The sequence below is a fragment of the Prunus mume genome, linkage group LG2 (genome assembly GCF_029339155.1).
Source record: "Prunus mume cultivar Tortuosa linkage group LG2, ASM2933915v1, whole genome shotgun sequence".
NCBI lineage: Eukaryota > Viridiplantae > Streptophyta > Magnoliopsida > Rosales > Rosaceae > Prunus > Prunus mume.
This window is the reverse complement of record NC_142699.1, coordinates 13,980,114-13,998,170: the sequence shown is the minus strand read 5'-3', so window position 1 is coordinate 13,998,170 and position 18,057 is coordinate 13,980,114. Positions and strand designations below refer to the sequence as shown.

Here is an 18,057-nt window from a genome sequence, read left to right as displayed (position 1 = left end):
TTATAAAAAAATTCAAACACTATTTAAACATAGAAACACACCCAAAATCAACCCCAAAGTCAACTTTTTGGGTGTGTTTATAAATGGATTTTGAGTATGTATAATGATGAGTTTTGAGTGTGTTTATATGTTTAAATAGTGCTTGAATTTTTTTATAATTTCAACCCCCATTTTGGGTGTTTTAGTGAAACTTCCTAATTTTTATTGTCTTCCTCTATTTTTCATTTCAATTTCCCTTCATTATATAACAGGTTATCAGCATAACACGTTATTAGCACGGGGAATAAGGAGAAGAAATAGACCCCCAAAAATTCGAATCATATTTTTGGGCCGAATAAGTTTGCGTACCCAAATTCCGATCGCCGTCTTCTGCTTCCTCTCTCACTCTTCGCGGCTCTGAAATTGAATCACTCTCACGGTCGCGGGCATGACTCTTATTCGCGCCTCCTCCACAACACTCAGGTGAATTTCCTGAAAGGACAAAACCAGAAATTTCATTTCCCGCCATGTCCCTATCCTCAGTCCCAGCACGGCTCACTCTCCTAGCCCTCCTCTCAGCCACCACCTTCTACTGTTTCTACAAATCACGACGCCTCAAGCAACTCAAACTCTCCCTAAACCCTAACCCTAGCTCTTCTCCTCGCAAAGGCAAGCTCTTCTTCATCTCCCAAACGGGTACCTCCAAAGCCCTAGCTCATCGTCTGCTCGATCTTCTCACCTCCAACGGCCTCGGTTTCGACCTCGTCGACCCCAATCACTACGAGCCCGAAGACCTCCCTAAAGAGACCCTCGTCCTAATCATCGCTTCGACCTGGGACGATGGGAAGCCGCCGGCGAACGCCAAGTTCTTCTCCAATTGGCTCGCTGAGAGCGCGGAGGACTTCAGAGTGGGATCACTGTTGCTCTCTAATTGCAAATTCGCGGTCTTCGGCGTCGGAAGCCGAGCCTATGGCGCTACGTTCAATGCGGTGGGAAAGGACGTAGCAAAAAGGATGAGGGCGTTAGGCGCTGCTGAGATATTTTCAATTTGGGAAGGTGATGTGGATGGTGGTGATATAGACGAGGTCTTTGAGGCTTGGAGTGGGAAGGTGCTGAGGTTTTTGAAGGGTGGTGTGGCTGAAAATGGTGGGGTTTTGAGTAATGGTGTTGGTGCTGAATGCGAAGCTGAGAGTTTTGATGGGTCAGACGAGGATGATGAGGAGGAAGATGATTTGGAGTCGGAGGTTGTTGATCTTGAGGATATTGCTGGTAAAGGACCTTCAAGAAGGAGGACAGTGACGGTGACTAAAACTAATGGGACGGTGAATGGTCAAAAAGAGATGGTCACTCCAGTGATTCGGGCAAGCTTAGTAAAACAGGTAAGCTTGTTTAGTCAAACTCTTTCTGGAAGATTTTCAGTTGTGTAATTGCCTTTTAGGATTTGTATCCTGATGTTTGGCTTTGATTTTATTTGTGATAAAAATCCAGGGGTATAAAATTATTGGTTCACATAGCGGCGTCAAAATCTGTAGATGGACAAAGTCACAGCTAAGAGGTAGAGGAGGTTGCTACAAGCACTCATTTTATGGCATAGAAAGTCACAGGTAACTGAAATTGTTCTAGATTTGGAGCAGATTTTGCACCATCCTTTCGCATATGTGCATGTCTGTGTGACTGAATACATGTCTTATGTGCAGATTTTTGCTTATTATTTAACTGTTATATATCAGTTTTCACGAAGTGAAACATAAGGCCCAGCTTACAGTTTTCATAATGTATAGGTTTGTTGTTGTATCTGTATTACATAAGCTTTATGTAATGAGCGTGAATTGCCAGTCTTTTTATAGCTTATAAATTCAAATTGCTTTATATTACATAGTTTCATGTACTTTTATATTGGCAGTCTTTTTATGTGTTTCACATTGCCTCAACTAGCAGTTTAAATTTGTCAACTTTTGAATGGAACAGGTGCATGGAGACAACCCCTAGTTTGGCATGCGCAAACAAATGTGTTTTCTGTTGGAGGCATCACACTAATCCTGTTGGAAAGAGTTGGCAGTGGAAGATGGATGATCCATTAGAGATTGTCAATTCTGCCATAGACCTGCACACAAAAATGATCAAACAAATGAAAGGAGTTCCTGGTAAATCTTTGTGTGTGTTTTTGGGAAGAAATACTTCCTTGGATAATGGACTAGGTGTTTTGAGTTCCACAAGCCTGCCTGACTCAGTGATGAATTAAAGAAATTTTAGGCAGACATGATTTTGTACTGGTGATTTTGTTGGGTTCCCAAACTATTTGGTTATACTATCATCCACTATCCAGTAATTGACTGAAAGCAGTTAACTGTGATTCATAGTTGGTATCATCAACCTCGAATTTCTCCCTAGTAATTCTTTTAAAGTCGTTGATGTCCAACTGCTGAACTAATTAAATCTTGAGTTCTAGATTTGTGATTTCTACTTTGGATCTCTTAATAAATCCTTAGGAAATTTAATACTGTCTAGATCCACTTAAGTTTATTGTTGAGAGATATCTTCTCCTGCAGGTGTTACATTGGAGCGATTAACAGAGGGTCTCTCTCCCAGGCATTGTGCCTTATCACTTGTCGGTGAACCTATCATGTATCCAGAGATTAATGCACTTGTAGATGAGCTGCATCGGAGACGGATTTCTACGTTTCTAGTCACAAATGCTCAGTTTCCTGAAAAGATTAAAATGCTGAAACCCATTACACAGGTTTGTGTGCCCCCGTTTTATTGTCTTACATCACAGTATTTGTGTACTTTTTGGGAATTGTTTGTTGACTTCTTCGATGCATTCAGTTATATGTAAGTGTGGATGCTGCAACTAAAGAGAGTTTGAAGGCAATTGACAGGCCACTTTTTGGGGATTTTTGGGAGCGATTCATTGTAAGTATCTGATCCACTTGAAACTTTGAATTCCCAATTTTTTATGCCTTTCTTAGTTTTTTGTATGCCCTGAAGTACCAAATGTTTTTACCGGGGGTATTTTGGTACATAATATTTTACTAATATAACTGGTTCAGAATTTTGATTCTCATGGAGCTCGTTCTTGGACAAAAAAAAAATATGTTTTGTCAGAGTCTAAATTCTGTATGAGTTTCAATAGTCAATCAATGAAACAGTATCTAAAAATCTTATTGGCACCATTCAGTTTCCTCTGGTATGATTTAGTATTTTCAGTGTTACTTATGTGCATGCTTGAATTTTGTTGCCAGGATTCCTTGAAATCTCTTAAGGAAAAACAGCAACGAACTGTTTATCGCTTAACTCTGGTGAAAGGGTGGAATACAGAAGATATTGATGCTTATTATAACATCTTTAGCATTGGAAATCCTGATTTTGTTGAAATCAAAGGAGTTACATATTGTGGATCGTAAGTTTTCTTTTCTTTGGTTTCTAAGTAGTCTTATCATTTAAAATGGTCGAGTTCTATAATCAGAATGATCTATTGACAGGTCTGCTACATCAAAGTTGACCATGGAGAATGTGCCATGGCATGCTGATGTCAAGGCTTTTTCAGAGGCCTTAGCTTTGAAAAGTAACGGGGAATATGAGGTGGCATGTGAGCATGTCCACTCATGTTGTGTTCTCCTGGCAAAAACGGACAAGTTCAAGATCAATGGCCAGTGGTTCACATGGATAGACTATGAAAAGTTTCATGATCTGGTGTGTGCCTCTAACAATTATATACTCTTAAGAGTGCCTTTTGGATGATAATATTTGTTCATTCATCCGTTCTTATGGAAAATTCAGGTGTCCTCTGGAAGACCTTTTGACAGTAAGGATTACATGGCTGCCACACCTTCATGGGCTGTTTATGGTGCAGAGGAAGGTGGATTTGATCCGTATCAGTCTCGATATAAGAAGGAGCGTCATCACAGATCAAACCAGTGACAACCAGGTTTGGATCAGTATGGAGTTTTAGGAAACAGTTTTGCTTGCAGTTTTACTTCTTTGAAACAGTTTTGCACAACATGAATAGAGTCTACTGATATAGGCACAAGTTATTGTTTAAATGTTGAAATAGTTTATCCTCCTTGTATTCTAGTTATCCTCTGCTTGTTTTTGGGAAAATTTTACTCTCTGATGCTTTATGTGTCAGCTAAGTCTTTAGTTTTTCTATACACCCTTCCAGTCGAGTCGATGAAAATGTTATTCCTGTGCCCCTACCGTGTTGTCAGCTCAGCATCCAATTTGGCTCTATTATCCTTTGAACCTAGTAGTAATATTTGGCGATGTATCCTGCCTCAGTGGCCCTGTATTATTATTGCTGAGTTTTTTTTTACTAATTATGTAATTTTTGTTCGCTGGGTCATTCTATAAATGGAAAATTGTCATCTTCGGACCCCTCCAAATATCGTACACGTCTTTGACAAAAAAAATATCGTACACATCTTGACACATCACCCATCTCGTTTATGATTGCTACAAGGCAAAGGAAATTATGTCATATCAGTGAATTCATTTCACGAGCATGGTACAGTCAATTGTAGAGATTCCCATTCATGAGAATTTTCAGTTCATTTTCTATCGAACAGACCGCCCAAAAATTGAAAGAGAAAAAAAATTATAAAAAACCCTCTTTCAAAAGATTAGCCCGACAAAATGAAAGGCCCATATATTAGTGACGTGATCATTAAACTAAGTGCAATTACCATTCAGATGAAATATATGGTCAATATGGAGGATCACATTTATAATCTATATATGACACATTTTTACACATTCATCATAAAATGACTCGTGTCTTCATCTCTCTCCAGTCCTGTTCTTGTGCGTATAATAATTTTCTTGTACACAATGAAGATGAAAAAAAAAGAGGTTTTAGTAAGTTCAGTAGATCACACGTTTGCCGATTCTGGTTTAAACTGTTGATGCCGATTTTGAAACAGCCATTAATTTTAGATTTAATTATTGTTTTACCCCTTGAAATGAGCACTCAGTCTCACTTTATCTATAAAACTGAAATTTTATCACTTAACTTCCAGATTCTTTAAATATTGACAAAATTTTCTCGCTTTACCACTTCCGTTCATTTAACCCCACAAAACCATTAAATGGTTTTCGACAAAATAAATAAATAAATGGGTTGACGTGACATGTGCATTTAAATAATTTTAGCTATTAAAAGACTTTAATTAAGCCTTGATGAGATGTAAGATCTCCATATGCATAACAATCTGAAATCGGAATGTCTACGGAACTTACCACAAATCTAATCCTATTCAAGCTCTATCATCCTAATATGTTTTTTTTTTTTTTTAAGTTGCTTAAAAATAGATGATGAAAAAAAAAGGCCCACGATGACATTGCGCAATTTAATTTGCTTTTGTAGAAAGTGTCATACAACCCATCGCGCTTCAATCAAACAGTGGCTGGTTTGAGTTTATATTCAGGTGGGCACAACAAGTTGACGAGTGGAAGCAGGAACCATGGACCCCACCCCAAAAAAAAAAAAAACCACGTACAGACGCCCATCCTTCTCCCTCATCTTCCTCGAACAAAGTTTCTGAAACATAAAAGAAAATTACTTTGTATTATAAATTGGACTTTTTTTCTTCTTTTTTTGTTGCCCACAGGAAAATAAGAAGCTGCTTTGTAATTAAACACGTCCTGCTGTAAGCTTATGACCTTTACTTCCACAGTTTCATCCTTCTTTGACTTTGTCCATCATTAAGACTAAATGGACGAGACAGTAAGCTAAGGCACCTAACGCGCCCATGTAACCCCTAACTGCCACGTCCTCCCTATCAAAACCACTTATTGGCTTCCTGAGGCGGCTATAGCTATATTTATAAAAGCAGCTTTTTCTGGTAGCTTGGATTGGAGTGTTTTTCTTTTGCTTCTTAGTATTAGAACGTGAGTATCACGTGCCAGATGCAGCGACTTGGAACTTGGCATCTACTGGGAATGACTCAGAGCTGGCACTGGCAGTAGCAAACTCAGCAAGAATACGATTTCTGTTTCGATCTTCCCCACCTCCAGATTGCAATCTTCTCCTTTCTGAGAAAATCCCAAACGCTTTCTCACTCCACATTCATTGCCCCCTATTCCCTTGTACTTATTTCATTTTCATTTCTATTGTTTTTCTTTCTTTCCCCTTTCAACCTAGAAGTAAAATAACAAACAAACTTCCATTATCCTCCAATCCTCAAATATACACATGTGACAGAAAAAAATAAAATAAAATTTTGATGATAGGAAGCTGAACTAATATATTTTCATCAACCAAACAAGACACAACAAACCCAGTTGCTCAATCTCAATACATGGGCTACTAATCAATATAAAAGTATCAAATCCATGTCTTTTTAATCTTTAACTACTTGGAAAGTTTTTTGCATACAGAAAAGAAGATGATTATGATAAAAGCCAAGTCCACCTCTTTCTCTTCTCACGTGTTGTATTATCAATCAATTATGCAAAAGAGAAAGAAAGTGAAATAATAATCAAACCCAGAAGCTGCAAAACGAAGGGAACATCTCAAAGATCAAAACTTTTTTTTGATGCAGACATAACGTAGAAAGAGGGAAGAACAAGAACAACAAATTTTACCATGAAAGTAACTAATTTAGCTACTCTTTCTGGGTTTGCTTTTCCGCCTAGCTCTACTTCTTGAAGGCTGCCTAGCTTGTCCCTCTTCCTTTTTAGCACCTCCTCTCACAGAAGCCGATGAGGGTTCTTCTTCTTTTATCTTTGGCTGCTCTTGTTCTTCTTCTTGTTGATCTTCATCCTCAGTGGCTTTTGCTTTTTTAGACTGTTCTTCAACATCTTCAGCTGCAGCAGCAGCAGCAGCTTCTTCTGTTTGCGGTGTGGATTGTTCTTCAGTGCTTTCAGTTTTCTCAATGATCTTGCGAGGTCTTCCTCTCTTTCTTGGGGTATGAGGCTGAGGCTGTGATTGCTGCTGCCCTTCATCTCCAGTTGATGGAGCTTCAGCTATAGCTACTGAAAGCTCCTTCGTTTTCTGAGGCTTCTTCTTACCCATAATAGATTTTTTTTCTCTCTATCAAATAAATAATAACAATAAAGCTTTTGATAATTATAATTCCAAGACAAGAACTTTTCCCTTAATCTGAATTCTCAAGAGAAAATTAAACCCCACACCGCCAAAAAAATCCAATCTTGAATAAACCCTTAGCTTCTCTCTGTGTGTGTGTGTGTCTCTCTCTCTCTCCCTGAGGTCTCAATGGGGAGAGCAACTAGACCCGTATCTTTGACCTGCACCTAAATTCTGGAAATCCCATTAAAATAATTTCTTTGAGTCATATCCAAGACCCAATAAAAATCGACCTCCTCCTACTATCTACTGATTAAAATAACCAAATAATCTTTAAAAGCTCAAAGGCCAATGAAATAATTATATTTCCCTTTTTTCCCTTTGTCCATTTTTCTATCTAAATAGAGAAGCTAGAAAAGACAAGGAGGAGGAAATGAGGTCGAAAGGAAGTGAGAGAAAATAAGAGCCTCCATCCATCCATCAGCCTCTTATGAAAATATATGGGGGTGGCTGAGCCTCAGGGTAACCATATATTTACCATGGTTAGCGTCTTCTTTCTTTTTATATTTTATTTTGTTTTTGGGTTCGATTATTAACTAGCTACAGCCTACACAGCTAGGGCTTCAGGGTTGGACCAACGGGCGAATGGGTTGTTTTGTTTTTGTTTTTTTATTATTAATATTAATAATATTATTAGTATTATGGTTATGAAATTTGAAAAGAGGGGGAGGAGGGGGCATGTGCTTTGTATTTTTACGTGGGTAAAGATGGATGCACTTGTACTGTACAATTCAGACTCAGTGTTGCAGTCTGACCACCTGTGTCGCTTCCCCGGGTTTCGCGCCTTTTGAGCTTTGATACCCTACTTCTACTTCTTTAGCTGTACCCTACAGACTACCTCTTGACCTTTGATGTTTGATCTTTCATCTTTGATGGATTGATGGATGGATGGAAATCGATCATCATCATCAATATTCGTTAGAGAGAGAGAGAGAGGGAGAGAGTGCCCCACTTTATCAGCCTTCATCATTGATGCGCGTTTGGCTCCAGTCCCTTTGTTCTTATTTCTATTCCTACGAAATTAATTAATTAAAGGAAGAAAAAGAAACACACAAGATCTACTACAAAATTAATACATGACTATTTGGGCAAGCCTGCTTATCCAATTAGCGAGTTGATTTTTTTACTCTCGTTTTGTTCACTTATACTTTTTTTTATTTAAAGGAGTAAAAAGAGTAGCCGTGACAACGATACTAACAATTCCAACTAATAATATGGTTTGTCACTCATTAATCATGAACCATCATTTGGGTTTTCTTATATGATAAAATCAGAATTTGTTCACACACACAAAAATAAGAAAACCAGAGGGTTTTATTTTTATTTTTTGAAAAAAAAAGGAGGGGGAGGGGAGTTCATGATCTAGCAAAGCTCAAAATGTTTTGTGGGCCTGGCATGCGCGCTATTGATAAAAGAAGGAATTAAATTGAGTTTTCCATACTAGTGAATGGCAACATACCAAAGTACTAATAAACATTTTGCCTCTTTTATGATAATAACAGTACTCAAAAAACATTTCATTTATATCTGTAAGGCCGGGTTGCCGAAAGTTTATGATTTATTTGACCGACCAACAAGGTCAAAGTTCGTAAATAGTCCTCGTAAGTTCGTAACTCGCACGCGACTCGTGGAAAGTTGCGTAGACGCGTCATCCGACTTGTCTCGTAAGCATTTGAGAGCTGCCGACGGCAAATATGTGATGGCCGGTGGGTCCAACGACAGATAAATCAACTTTTACAATTTTAATCCTATAATTTTTCCAAACTGATTTTAATTTATTTTCGTCTAGAAACAAATGGGACTTCACGGATGATTTGTTATCGTGATGTGGCATTATGAAGCTGCCACATGTTGTCAAGGTCAAATGGTCAACGAGAGGTTGAGCGGCTGCCACATTTCTTCTTCCTTAAAGGAGGCTAATCAACAAGATAATAATGTATGACATTCTAATACAACATATGTTATATAAACTAAGCAGGTTGTATTAAACATATGTTACCAAATTCAATCAGGTCAGATTGGGTTTGTTCTTCATCTACACAAACCTGCAATGGGCTATTTCTGGGCCCTATATACGAACGCTTTGAATTTCTTTACAATTTTACTTTAAGCCCAAAGCATTTAGACTAGAAATAGCCATTATGATCCTTAGTTTTTGTGTTATCAGGCTTGTTTAAATTGCACCCACGAAAGAAAAGATAAATACAAAGAGAAGAAGGTGCTTTCATACACCGAATCATTGCAGGCTTAGCCAAGTTGGCTAGAGCGACTGTTCTTCCCATTTTATAGCCAAGTTAGGGTACAATAGCATCCCAATTATTCCTTTTTTATTTTATTTCTTATTTTGGTGCCGTTATTTTTTATTTGTTTATGTACATCATTAGTTTACATTCACTTAAACTAGATTATCGTATATATATACAAAAAGAATACATTGAATCCTTAGTTTTATCCTTCAAAGCCATTAATTTCTTATTTTGGTGGAAATTAAATAAATTTAAAGCCATTAATTTCTCACTAAGCTTTTGGCCATGCCTATCCCTTTCAGAGACAGCAACCTCGTGAGTGCAAATTCTTTGCCTTCCAATCGGATAAGATGATGAAAATGAGTAATGGTCAGAGGAGGCCCATATCACCATCCTCCTACAAAACCCATCACCGCATTTCAGACATTTCTTTGGTGACTTCCAGAATACACACACTTCAACCTATTTTCAACCCAAAAGCAGGAAATAGACTTTGCTTTTTTATTTTGTTTGATTTTTTTGACGACTTGGGTCACTAATATTGGTAGCCACGAATTCTGGGTGAGTATCAAAAGATTCAACCTTGGAGTTAGAGTTGGACACCGGAAAGCGATTTTGTTCTTTTGAGAAGTCAATCTCTTTTGCTGAGATTGTGGATGGAATTGAAACAATTACTTGGTAAGTTTGGTTTATTTCAAATTTCATTTCATAGCCATTTATTTGTTTGTGGCTCTGTATGGTTTGAGAGCGAGAGACATTTGGCTGCTTGCGTGACGTGTGCTTTGATGGCTAATTGCGAGCGGTTTTGCAGCATATATGTTTTGTGTGTTATTTTTCTTTTCAATACTTTGTAATATTTTCTTGAAAATAATTACATAGTTGTATATATTGAGTTTCAGTTCGTTTGCTTTCTTTTGAAACTGCACGAAATTGAATTTGAAGACAGAGATGTGAATTGTTCAGTTCTTGTTTAATTCCAGGAGCTGCTGGTGGGTCTCCCTGTTTCAATCCCCTGAACAAAATATATATATATATATATATATCTTCTTTGCTTTTTTCGTGGAAGATTATGTTAGTGCAGTGTTAAGCTCTAAACTTCAATCTGTAAAACAAGTGTTTTTCCTATTTTCTCAGCTTGTTCAGTCAGTTTTTGTGGATATTTGATTCGAATTGGATTGATTTGCTATATTTTTTGGCTAACTTTCTCTGCTAATCCTATTTCTGTACATATCTTTAGCTTTTATGAAGTTAGATTTCTGTTTATCTTTCACAAGGAGAGTGAGAATGTATATTTTTCTTTTCAGATTCTATTTATGAGCCTGTATAGCTGGATTTTGTGAGTTTGACTTTTTTTTTCCTCATTCCAAGGGTTTCTGTTCCTAAATTTAGATTTCTATTTTTCTTTTTCCCCTTAAAATACGTTTTTGCTTGGAAAGCCAACCTTTTCTTCATTATGTTCTGGTTTCATGGATTGGAGTTGACCATCCGGATTTCTGGGGTTTATTTTTTGGTGTGATTATCTGAACATAGAAAATATTCTTGTCTTTTGTTAACAGGTTTCTTATTTCAGTCTGAGTTCACCTTGTATAGTTCATACTACAATGACATCGCCATTTTAGTCAATATTGAGGGATTTAAGTAAGGATCACCCTCCTTAACAATGGATGGTTTGAATGGAAGAGCGAACAATGGGGAAGTTGAAAATCCTGACCTCCAGATTATTAGATACTCTCCTTACCAGCCTTGCAGTAAATTAGCTTCATCCTGGTTTGATCTGAGAGTCTTCTATGTGAGGGTTAGCAACTTTAAGGTCGATGATTCGACCCCAAAGCATCTTACTCTGAACCACATTCCTCTATTCCCAGATACCCTTTTGGAAATCAATGGTGATAAAAGTAGCATTTTTTCTGAAGGTGTCTCTTCACATCTTAGAAGGGATCGGGTCGATAAGAAATCTGAAGAAGCCACATTTGTGAATACAGACAGCATAAGGCTGACAGGAAGTGCGAAATTTGAAGTGTTTGACAAAGAAGATCTCATCCTGTCTGGGGTGTTAGATATGTCTAATAGCAATGGTTTCACTGGTGAATCAAAAAGCAATGCCAAGCGATGGAGCATGAATTGTGAATCAGAGATTACCGCTGGCACTGGATTTTTGAAGGGGAAACAACTTGGTGGCGCTGAATTACCTGCACCAACCATTGAGGTTTACATCACAGGCTGCTTCTCTGGGACACCAATCATCTTAACCAAGACCCTGCAGCTTAATTTCCGGAAGAAACATAATAGGATGAGCACGCTGGATGCGATCCCCGAGTACGAGACAACTGAATGCCAGAAAGATGTCTCTCCTGGGCTTGATATGGAGGTACATACTGAAATTTGTGTGATAATATGATCTCAGTTTTTTGCCTTAGTTACGTTAATATGGTGTCTTAGGGCAGTGTTGGCATATGCATGATGTAAGGGGCTAGGTTCTGATTCTCCAAAATAGTTTCCTGTGTTCATCTAGTGCTTCAGTCTAGGCTCAGTATTTGTTTGTTATCATGGAGAAATTCGTCTGAAGTTTTGTTCTCCAGTCCTTATAGTCATATGGGTAAATGAGGTTATTGAACAATCTCTTCGTGTGAGAGGCAGGACTCCATGATCTGAAACTATATAGCGATATGGCGAAATTGTTGCTCTTTGTTACCTTTTTGTTGCGGGTCTTAAGACTGCCTGTGCTTCCTGCTCAGAAACATGTTTCTTGTTACTGAAATCCTTGTTATACAAGCAATTGAAAACAGAATATTATCTTAATGGTTTGTCATGGCACATGGGTCTCATGGACAGGGCACAGTTTTCAAGTGATGGGGTTATACTCAATTGCCCATTTTGTTTTCTGTTGCATTGTTTTTCACATCCTTGTTTTTCTGGAGTCAGACATGGATTGGCCTCCTCCAAAGACATGTGCCGATGGCCTGTCGATATGGGGACCACATTCTACTGGGTAGTTGTAGAAAGTGCGCTGAGGTTGGAATGGCTTTTTTTATCTTGGATTGTTCATAAGTTGTGTCCTGTGTCCATTAACAAATCGGACTGAGCTTGTTAACTTTGATCCATAGTTTGTACTCTAACTCTCCCTCTTCTCCCTTTAGATCGGATTGGTAATGAGGGATAGAAGTTAGTAGTTGAGAGCTTTAATTACCCTAGTTAAGATGGCATCCATGAAATTTTTTCAGCTGGTTTCCCTCTTTCTTAAAGAGGGTAAGGAAGGGGTAAATAATTAGACCTTATGTCTTCATTTGTTGGATATCATTCTTTGTAATCCTTATCTGATGCTTTTAACTGTTTCTGTCTCTTTTATTTTCATTATTTATTCTTTGCTTGGGGTGTTGGATTCCCTAATCTTTCTTGAATTACAGGTAGCAGAATACGGAAACTACAAGCCAGAGAATGAGGAAGAGTACAGCAAACTGTACTGGAGGAGGACAGAATATATGGATGGGGAAGATGGCGAGCTCTCATGGTTCAATGCTGGTGTGAGAGTTGGCGTTGGTATTGGACTCGGCGTTTGTCTTGGAATTGGTATCGGGGTCGGTTTGCTGGTCCGTACTTACCAAACGACCACACGAACTTTCAAGAGGCGACTGGTGTGAGTCCTTTAATCTGGGCATACTCAATTCCAAAGGCAGCTAACTTCGTCTATGTCTGACATGCATCTTGATCTACAGATTTTGACTTAGCACTGTTTGTGTAGCTGACAGTTATTTGTTTTTGTATTTTCTCTGTAATTTTCTCCATAAACTCTTGATGAGAGGTTTGTTTAGAAGGGAAGGGTATGATAGATATCTAGTTCCTGTGTAATGGAAAGGGATAACAGTCTTTTATCTGGCCGCCATGGTATATACCTTGCCTAAAGATTGTATTTCATTGTAAATAAGATCTCTTTCTTCAAAGCTAGTAAAGGCAAAGCTATATTGTTTCAATGTTACTTCCGCTTATACTTTCAAGAGATTACATTCACATGAATATCCCGAAGACTTGCTTTAATGTCAAGGAAACTTCATTGGGCAGGGTAGAGATGGCGTAATGGTGGGGGTTCATTACGAAAAATTGATTATGTTGGGATCTGATGAGACATAAAAATGTATTTCAAGATCTGCTTTAATTTCTCAGTTGAAGTCAAATGATCCTATCACTTTGGCATAGGATTTGAGAGGTATATATCAGATAAGGCACAATATCCATATAATATAATAAAATAAAATCTGATTGCTACTTCGTTTTTTAAATGGTAATGTAGTAACTAAACATGTCTAGTTGTATTGTAGTCTCTCTCGCCAAGGCACTCAGATACCTCTCCTGCAAGAGAAAAGGTCCCCAAGGAACTAATAAAATTCCTGCCGGATTGTTGCTTGCAAGGCTCTAAGCTCATGTTAGCTTACCAGCTCACCCAGTTAGTCCAACTCACTTATTCTCATATACTTATGAGCTCCTGCTATGGAGGTTTCCGGTGATGATTCAGCTGGCTACCGGTGCAAGGCACACCGGTTCAGGAGCCACCTCGGCTCCAGAATGCCCATTACCATAATGTGGTAGCTTGTCATCGCGACCCCAAAAGGCAGCTGATCTCACATCATCTTGAGTCATTAATTTCGAGAACTCCTCATGGTCATAGTTTAGTATGGCATGCCCTCCAAACTCAGTAGGGAGATTTTTCTCATCAAAATATTGCTTCATAAGCTCCACGCTGTCTTTATTCTTGGGGTAAACAAACTTGACCTTGTGGAATGTCTTGTTGTCCAAGAAGTACTTGACAATCTGCACCAACAGAATAGGGCAACACAGCAATTATTATAATAGAAAACTCTAATAACATGAACACAAATGCAGAACAAAAGTTACTGGGAAAATAGGAATCTCAGATTCTCAATTGAATTATCTCTCATGAATTTGAATGATTTCAAAATCATAACAGTAATTCAATTTCATATTGTTGACGGAAAAAAACCAAGCGGGAAGCAACTCGTAAAATTTAACTTGGAACAGCTGCTAAAAGATCATAAGTTAATGGAGACATCTGCTTCATATCAACAACAAACACATAGGCCTAGTATTTTGTGTCTTAATTTGTTCTGTCTGGGAGCATGTGAAGGGAAAGACCACAGCGTTAGCATGAACCAAGAAGCATATTGATCCTTGTGGCAGAAGTCATATTAATGAAGCCGTGCGAAGCAACTAGGAAGAATAAAACTCAAACCTTCCAAAATGCTTCAAAAATCCGCGGGGGGTTGTAGAGAAACGCTACAGCTAATCTCTCAGGGTAGTGGTTCTGTAAAATATTGATGGTGTCTCGTGCAGATTTGACAGGCACAGTAGTACTTAGTGTCCACCCGGTGAAGTCTATCAACCACGCCATCTGTTCTTGGCCCTCGGGAAGGTTGAAGACAGCATTCTCTATGAGATAGACAAGATGACGCATTTGATTGTCTATTGATACCGTGTTCTGCGACATTTCTAGCAGCATTAAACTTCAGCCTAATGAAGAAAGCTGAAGGAATTAACTATATGAATTGACAACGCTTAATACCTGCATTCCTGGTCTCAGTATAAGAACAGTCCTCCCGCTACGATCACGAAAACTTGCTCTGTAAACTTTTCCAGTCTCACCCTCATTTGCAACTTCGCGCTGACAATATAACCCATGTAAATAAGTCAGCAGAAATTTAAAGCATGAAACAGAGACCATTGTAATATGGAAAGCCATTTACCCAGCAGATTTCCTCAGGCTTGTAGGTTGATCTCCACTTAAGTGTTTCTTCCAACATTTTCTTGGCTTTGTCTACGTTCCAATTCCTTGCCTCCAAATATCTCCTGAAGCACGCATCAGTGCAGAACTGTAAACTACGCCCAGATAGCGGTCCAATTGCAGCCTTCAGCTCGTTGATCTGCACTTAATTGCAGTATGAAGTCAACTAAGAAAGATTTCTTGGCAAGGTGAAAAGCATTTTCCCTTCAAAACTTCTAAATTTCAAACTTGTCATTACCTTCACTTCATGCTGCAACGGATCATTGTCTTGGTGATGGGAACTGCTCCAGAGGCGAAACATGCTCACAGATTATTTGAAACAAAAATCGTTTGGAAATTGAGTTCAAATTCACCTAGAACATCAAACATCACAGAAGATAAGAAAGTACCATGCGTAATTAAGCAACAGAAAAGATTGAAATCGCATCACAAAGAGAGGCCAGATTGAACATTCAAGTTTGTTAAACAAAACACGAAGCATAACTTCGCTGAAAACCGCAAAATAAAAAGCAGTAATTCTGCATTGAGCAGTGAACCTCACCAGCCAACAAGTAATTTGACGACGAGGTAATACATTGTAGGATGTTTGGTTTCATGTCATCAAAATTACGTAGTTTCCACGGTGAGACTTTGACATCTAAATAGGTTTTAGTAAATAATATAATACTGTAAATCAGAAACTAACCAGAGTGATTCCAGCTTCCAGTATCTCAAGAGGTGCAGATAAAATGATAAATAAATGAAGAGCAATCACGCAAATTGCGCTATACATCAACTAATGAAACGTGATTCAACCAACCCCATCTTCCAAGAAAGAAAAAACAGACAAGACCCAGAAGTCAACAATGAAATAACCCAATGCTCCACAAAAAACTGAACCTGAATGAAAAAATTAATGACCCGAAAGAAAATTAAATGAACAATATTGATTGTTGACCGTTCAGCAGGAGATATTTCCACATATGGGCCCTGGAAACAGGTGGTCTCTGTTTATATGCTTGTCTGCCTATAATAATCAATCCTTGGTAGTCAAAAGGTGAGCGTTCCATTTTCCAAGCTCAATTCTTTTGACTTTTATTAAGGCAATCCGGAAGAATCACAACAAACCCATAAATCAGAATTGCTACCATGCATTATAAAAGACCATCTTATGCATCAAACAATTTTCAAGTGAAATATGCAACAACAAAAACAGAATAAAAGACATGAACAGATTGTTAGAAGGCATACACATGAACAGAAAAACGAGCTCCAAAGAAAGATTTAAACAGAGAAAACTTACCTCTACCTGCAGCTCCAAGGAGAGAGAGAGGGGGGGTTGTTTTGTTCACGACAATGTCATGACTCATACAAGAGGAGAGCCGGTGACCAAAAATGAACAAGAAAAAGGGGGAAGACTGAACCTTTTGGGAGTGGCTTGTGTCCTGTTATGACAGGTCCAGATATTTTGGCCCTCCAGAGTGGGAGAGAGTGGACTCACTCTCGTCTATGCTGCTTGCTGCTTCTCTCTTTTTCTTTCCTTTAGTTGGCGGCCATGTTAAAGGCACTGTCCGGTGTCGTTTCATGCAATGACAGGCGGCCAAAGCCACCCCCACGTGTTATGTGGAACAGCTCAAGACAAGACGCGACAGGCAAGTGGCCAAGTGGTGACCGGTAAGTACGTACGCCTGTCAGTTTTTCAACCTCTTTAGTTGCACGTCTGGACTGTGCGAGAGGAATAACGGTCCTGGTTTGCTGCCATGCAACGTGGCAAAACCTGAGTGGAGGATATAACGATCTTCTTGGAACTCTCTGTTGGGTAAGTTGAAAAAGTGGAGCATATTTACCACAAAAATAAGTGCAGCATGAATTTTTATGAGAACACCGACCCCAAAAAAAAAAAGTTTGTGGTTGTGGAAAACCAAAAAAGATGTGGATTTTTCAAATAAAAATGGATTCTAGAAGGTGTATTATTAATGAAAAGGGGATGACTTTAGAGCATCTCCATTGCAAATGTATAAAGAGAAATGTAAATTTACAACTACAGTGTCGAAAGTTGCTCCAATAATGAGGTGTAAATGAATATAAATATAGTATTTGGCTGAAAAATGTATTAAAAAATTGACATTTACATATGAGTTAAGGCCATCTCCAGTCATAAGGCTAAAAATTTAGCCCTCAAAATATTAATTTTTTAAAGAATGGTGCAGAGCTAAATTTTTCTATCTCCGGTCATGAATGACTTATTTTTAGAGCCTTTCATATTTTATTATTTTGAAAAAAAACAATGGTACAACACTCATATTCCACAATTATGTATTGTTTAATTTAATTAAACTACAATTTAGAGACAATATTTTTTAAATTTATATGTATTTTTTTAAACAAAATGAATTTAAAACATTTTAAAAAGTTTAAAATAAAATAATAAAAAATAACTTTTCAATCAATGGTTCTGACCTCCAAAAACCAATTATATATATATTAAAAACAAAACGAATTTAAAAAGGTTATTAAAAATAAAAATAACAACCTAATGGCCAACTGACGTCATCGATGATGTCAACGCGCCTTTAATATTGACTGTTGGATTTGCAGTTGCACGAGATGTTTCGTGCTCTTGCTCACACGTGATACTCTCTCCTCTTAAAAACACATGCACTAGGCCCACAAAAAATTTGGCATTGGCCAAAATTACATTTTAAAAAGCTAAATGTGGCCTCCAAATTAAATTTTTTTCAATTCGAAATGAGTTTTGCATTATTTAGGACTATATTTGACTTATGGCTCATAACTAGAGATGGCCTTACATCCCCATTTGCTGAGCCCCACAGGCTAAAAATGAGAAGAAATAATGCAAAAGTGGTGGTTCCACCGAACATATAAAAGGAGATAGCTAACAAAATACCAGAAATATCATTTTTCTTCAACTTGATATAAAATCATTTCCATTTCATGTTATTTTTATATCTCCAATT

General features: G+C 37.9%; 4 protein-coding genes across 8 annotated transcripts; 2 read left to right on the top strand and 2 right to left on the bottom strand.

The window, feature by feature from the left end:
* The first annotated feature begins 251 nt into the window (after positions 1-251).
* Positions 252-4,361, top strand: LOC103320843 (flavodoxin family protein / radical SAM domain-containing protein). Its single transcript, XM_008222577.2, has 8 exons — positions 252-1,358; positions 1,468-1,583; positions 1,948-2,123; positions 2,529-2,719; positions 2,806-2,892; positions 3,222-3,379; positions 3,462-3,672; positions 3,760-4,361. The coding sequence occupies exons 1-8, from the start codon at positions 507-509 to the stop codon at positions 3,898-3,900; spliced, it is 1,932 nt and encodes a 643-aa protein (XP_008220799.1). The 5' UTR covers positions 252-506; the 3' UTR covers positions 3,901-4,361.
* Positions 4,362-5,290: 929 nt separating this feature from the next.
* LOC103320842 (uncharacterized) lies at positions 5,291-7,479 on the bottom strand. 2 transcript variants are annotated; one of them, XM_089046729.1, is made up of 2 exons: positions 6,562-7,479; positions 5,291-5,515 (listed from the first exon to the last, which is right to left on the bottom strand). In XM_089046729.1, exon 1 carries the CDS (start codon positions 6,989-6,991, stop codon positions 6,578-6,580), a length of 414 nt encoding a protein of 137 aa, XP_088902855.1. In that variant the 5' UTR covers positions 6,992-7,479; the 3' UTR covers positions 5,291-5,515; positions 6,562-6,577. The 2 variants fall into 2 exon arrangements, with proteins under 2 accessions (XP_088902855.1, XP_088902854.1); XM_089046728.1 differs by lacking the exon at positions 5,291-5,515 and adding an exon at positions 5,524-6,114.
* Positions 7,480-9,684: 2,205 nt separating this feature from the next.
* Positions 9,685-13,277, top strand: LOC103320840 (Erythronate-4-phosphate dehydrogenase family protein). 2 transcript variants are annotated; one of them, XM_008222574.2, is made up of 3 exons: positions 9,685-9,987; positions 10,866-11,677; positions 12,714-13,277. In XM_008222574.2, the coding sequence occupies exons 2-3, from the start codon at positions 10,970-10,972 to the stop codon at positions 12,945-12,947; spliced, it is 942 nt and encodes a 313-aa protein (XP_008220796.1). In that variant the 5' UTR covers positions 9,685-9,987; positions 10,866-10,969; the 3' UTR covers positions 12,948-13,277. The 2 variants fall into 2 exon arrangements, with proteins under 2 accessions (XP_008220796.1, XP_008220797.1); XM_008222575.2 differs by lacking the exon at positions 9,685-9,987 and adding an exon at positions 10,029-10,298.
* A 240-nt stretch (positions 13,278-13,517) lies between these two features.
* LOC103320839 (Sec14p-like phosphatidylinositol transfer family protein) lies at positions 13,518-16,635 on the bottom strand. Of its 3 annotated transcripts, none has more exons than XM_008222571.3 (6): positions 16,383-16,635; positions 15,339-15,453; positions 15,063-15,239; positions 14,882-14,980; positions 14,552-14,797; positions 13,518-14,112 (listed from the first exon to the last, which is right to left on the bottom strand). In XM_008222571.3, exons 2-6 carry the CDS (start codon positions 15,399-15,401, stop codon positions 13,813-13,815), a joined length of 885 nt encoding a protein of 294 aa, XP_008220793.1. In that variant the 5' UTR covers positions 15,402-15,453; positions 16,383-16,635; the 3' UTR covers positions 13,518-13,812. The 3 variants fall into 3 exon arrangements, with proteins under 3 accessions (XP_008220793.1, XP_016647681.1, XP_008220794.1); XM_016792195.2 differs by lacking the exon at positions 16,383-16,635 and adding an exon at positions 15,786-15,944; XM_008222572.3 differs by lacking the exon at positions 16,383-16,635 and adding an exon at positions 15,642-15,777.
* Positions 16,636-18,057: the final 1,422 nt, after the last annotated feature.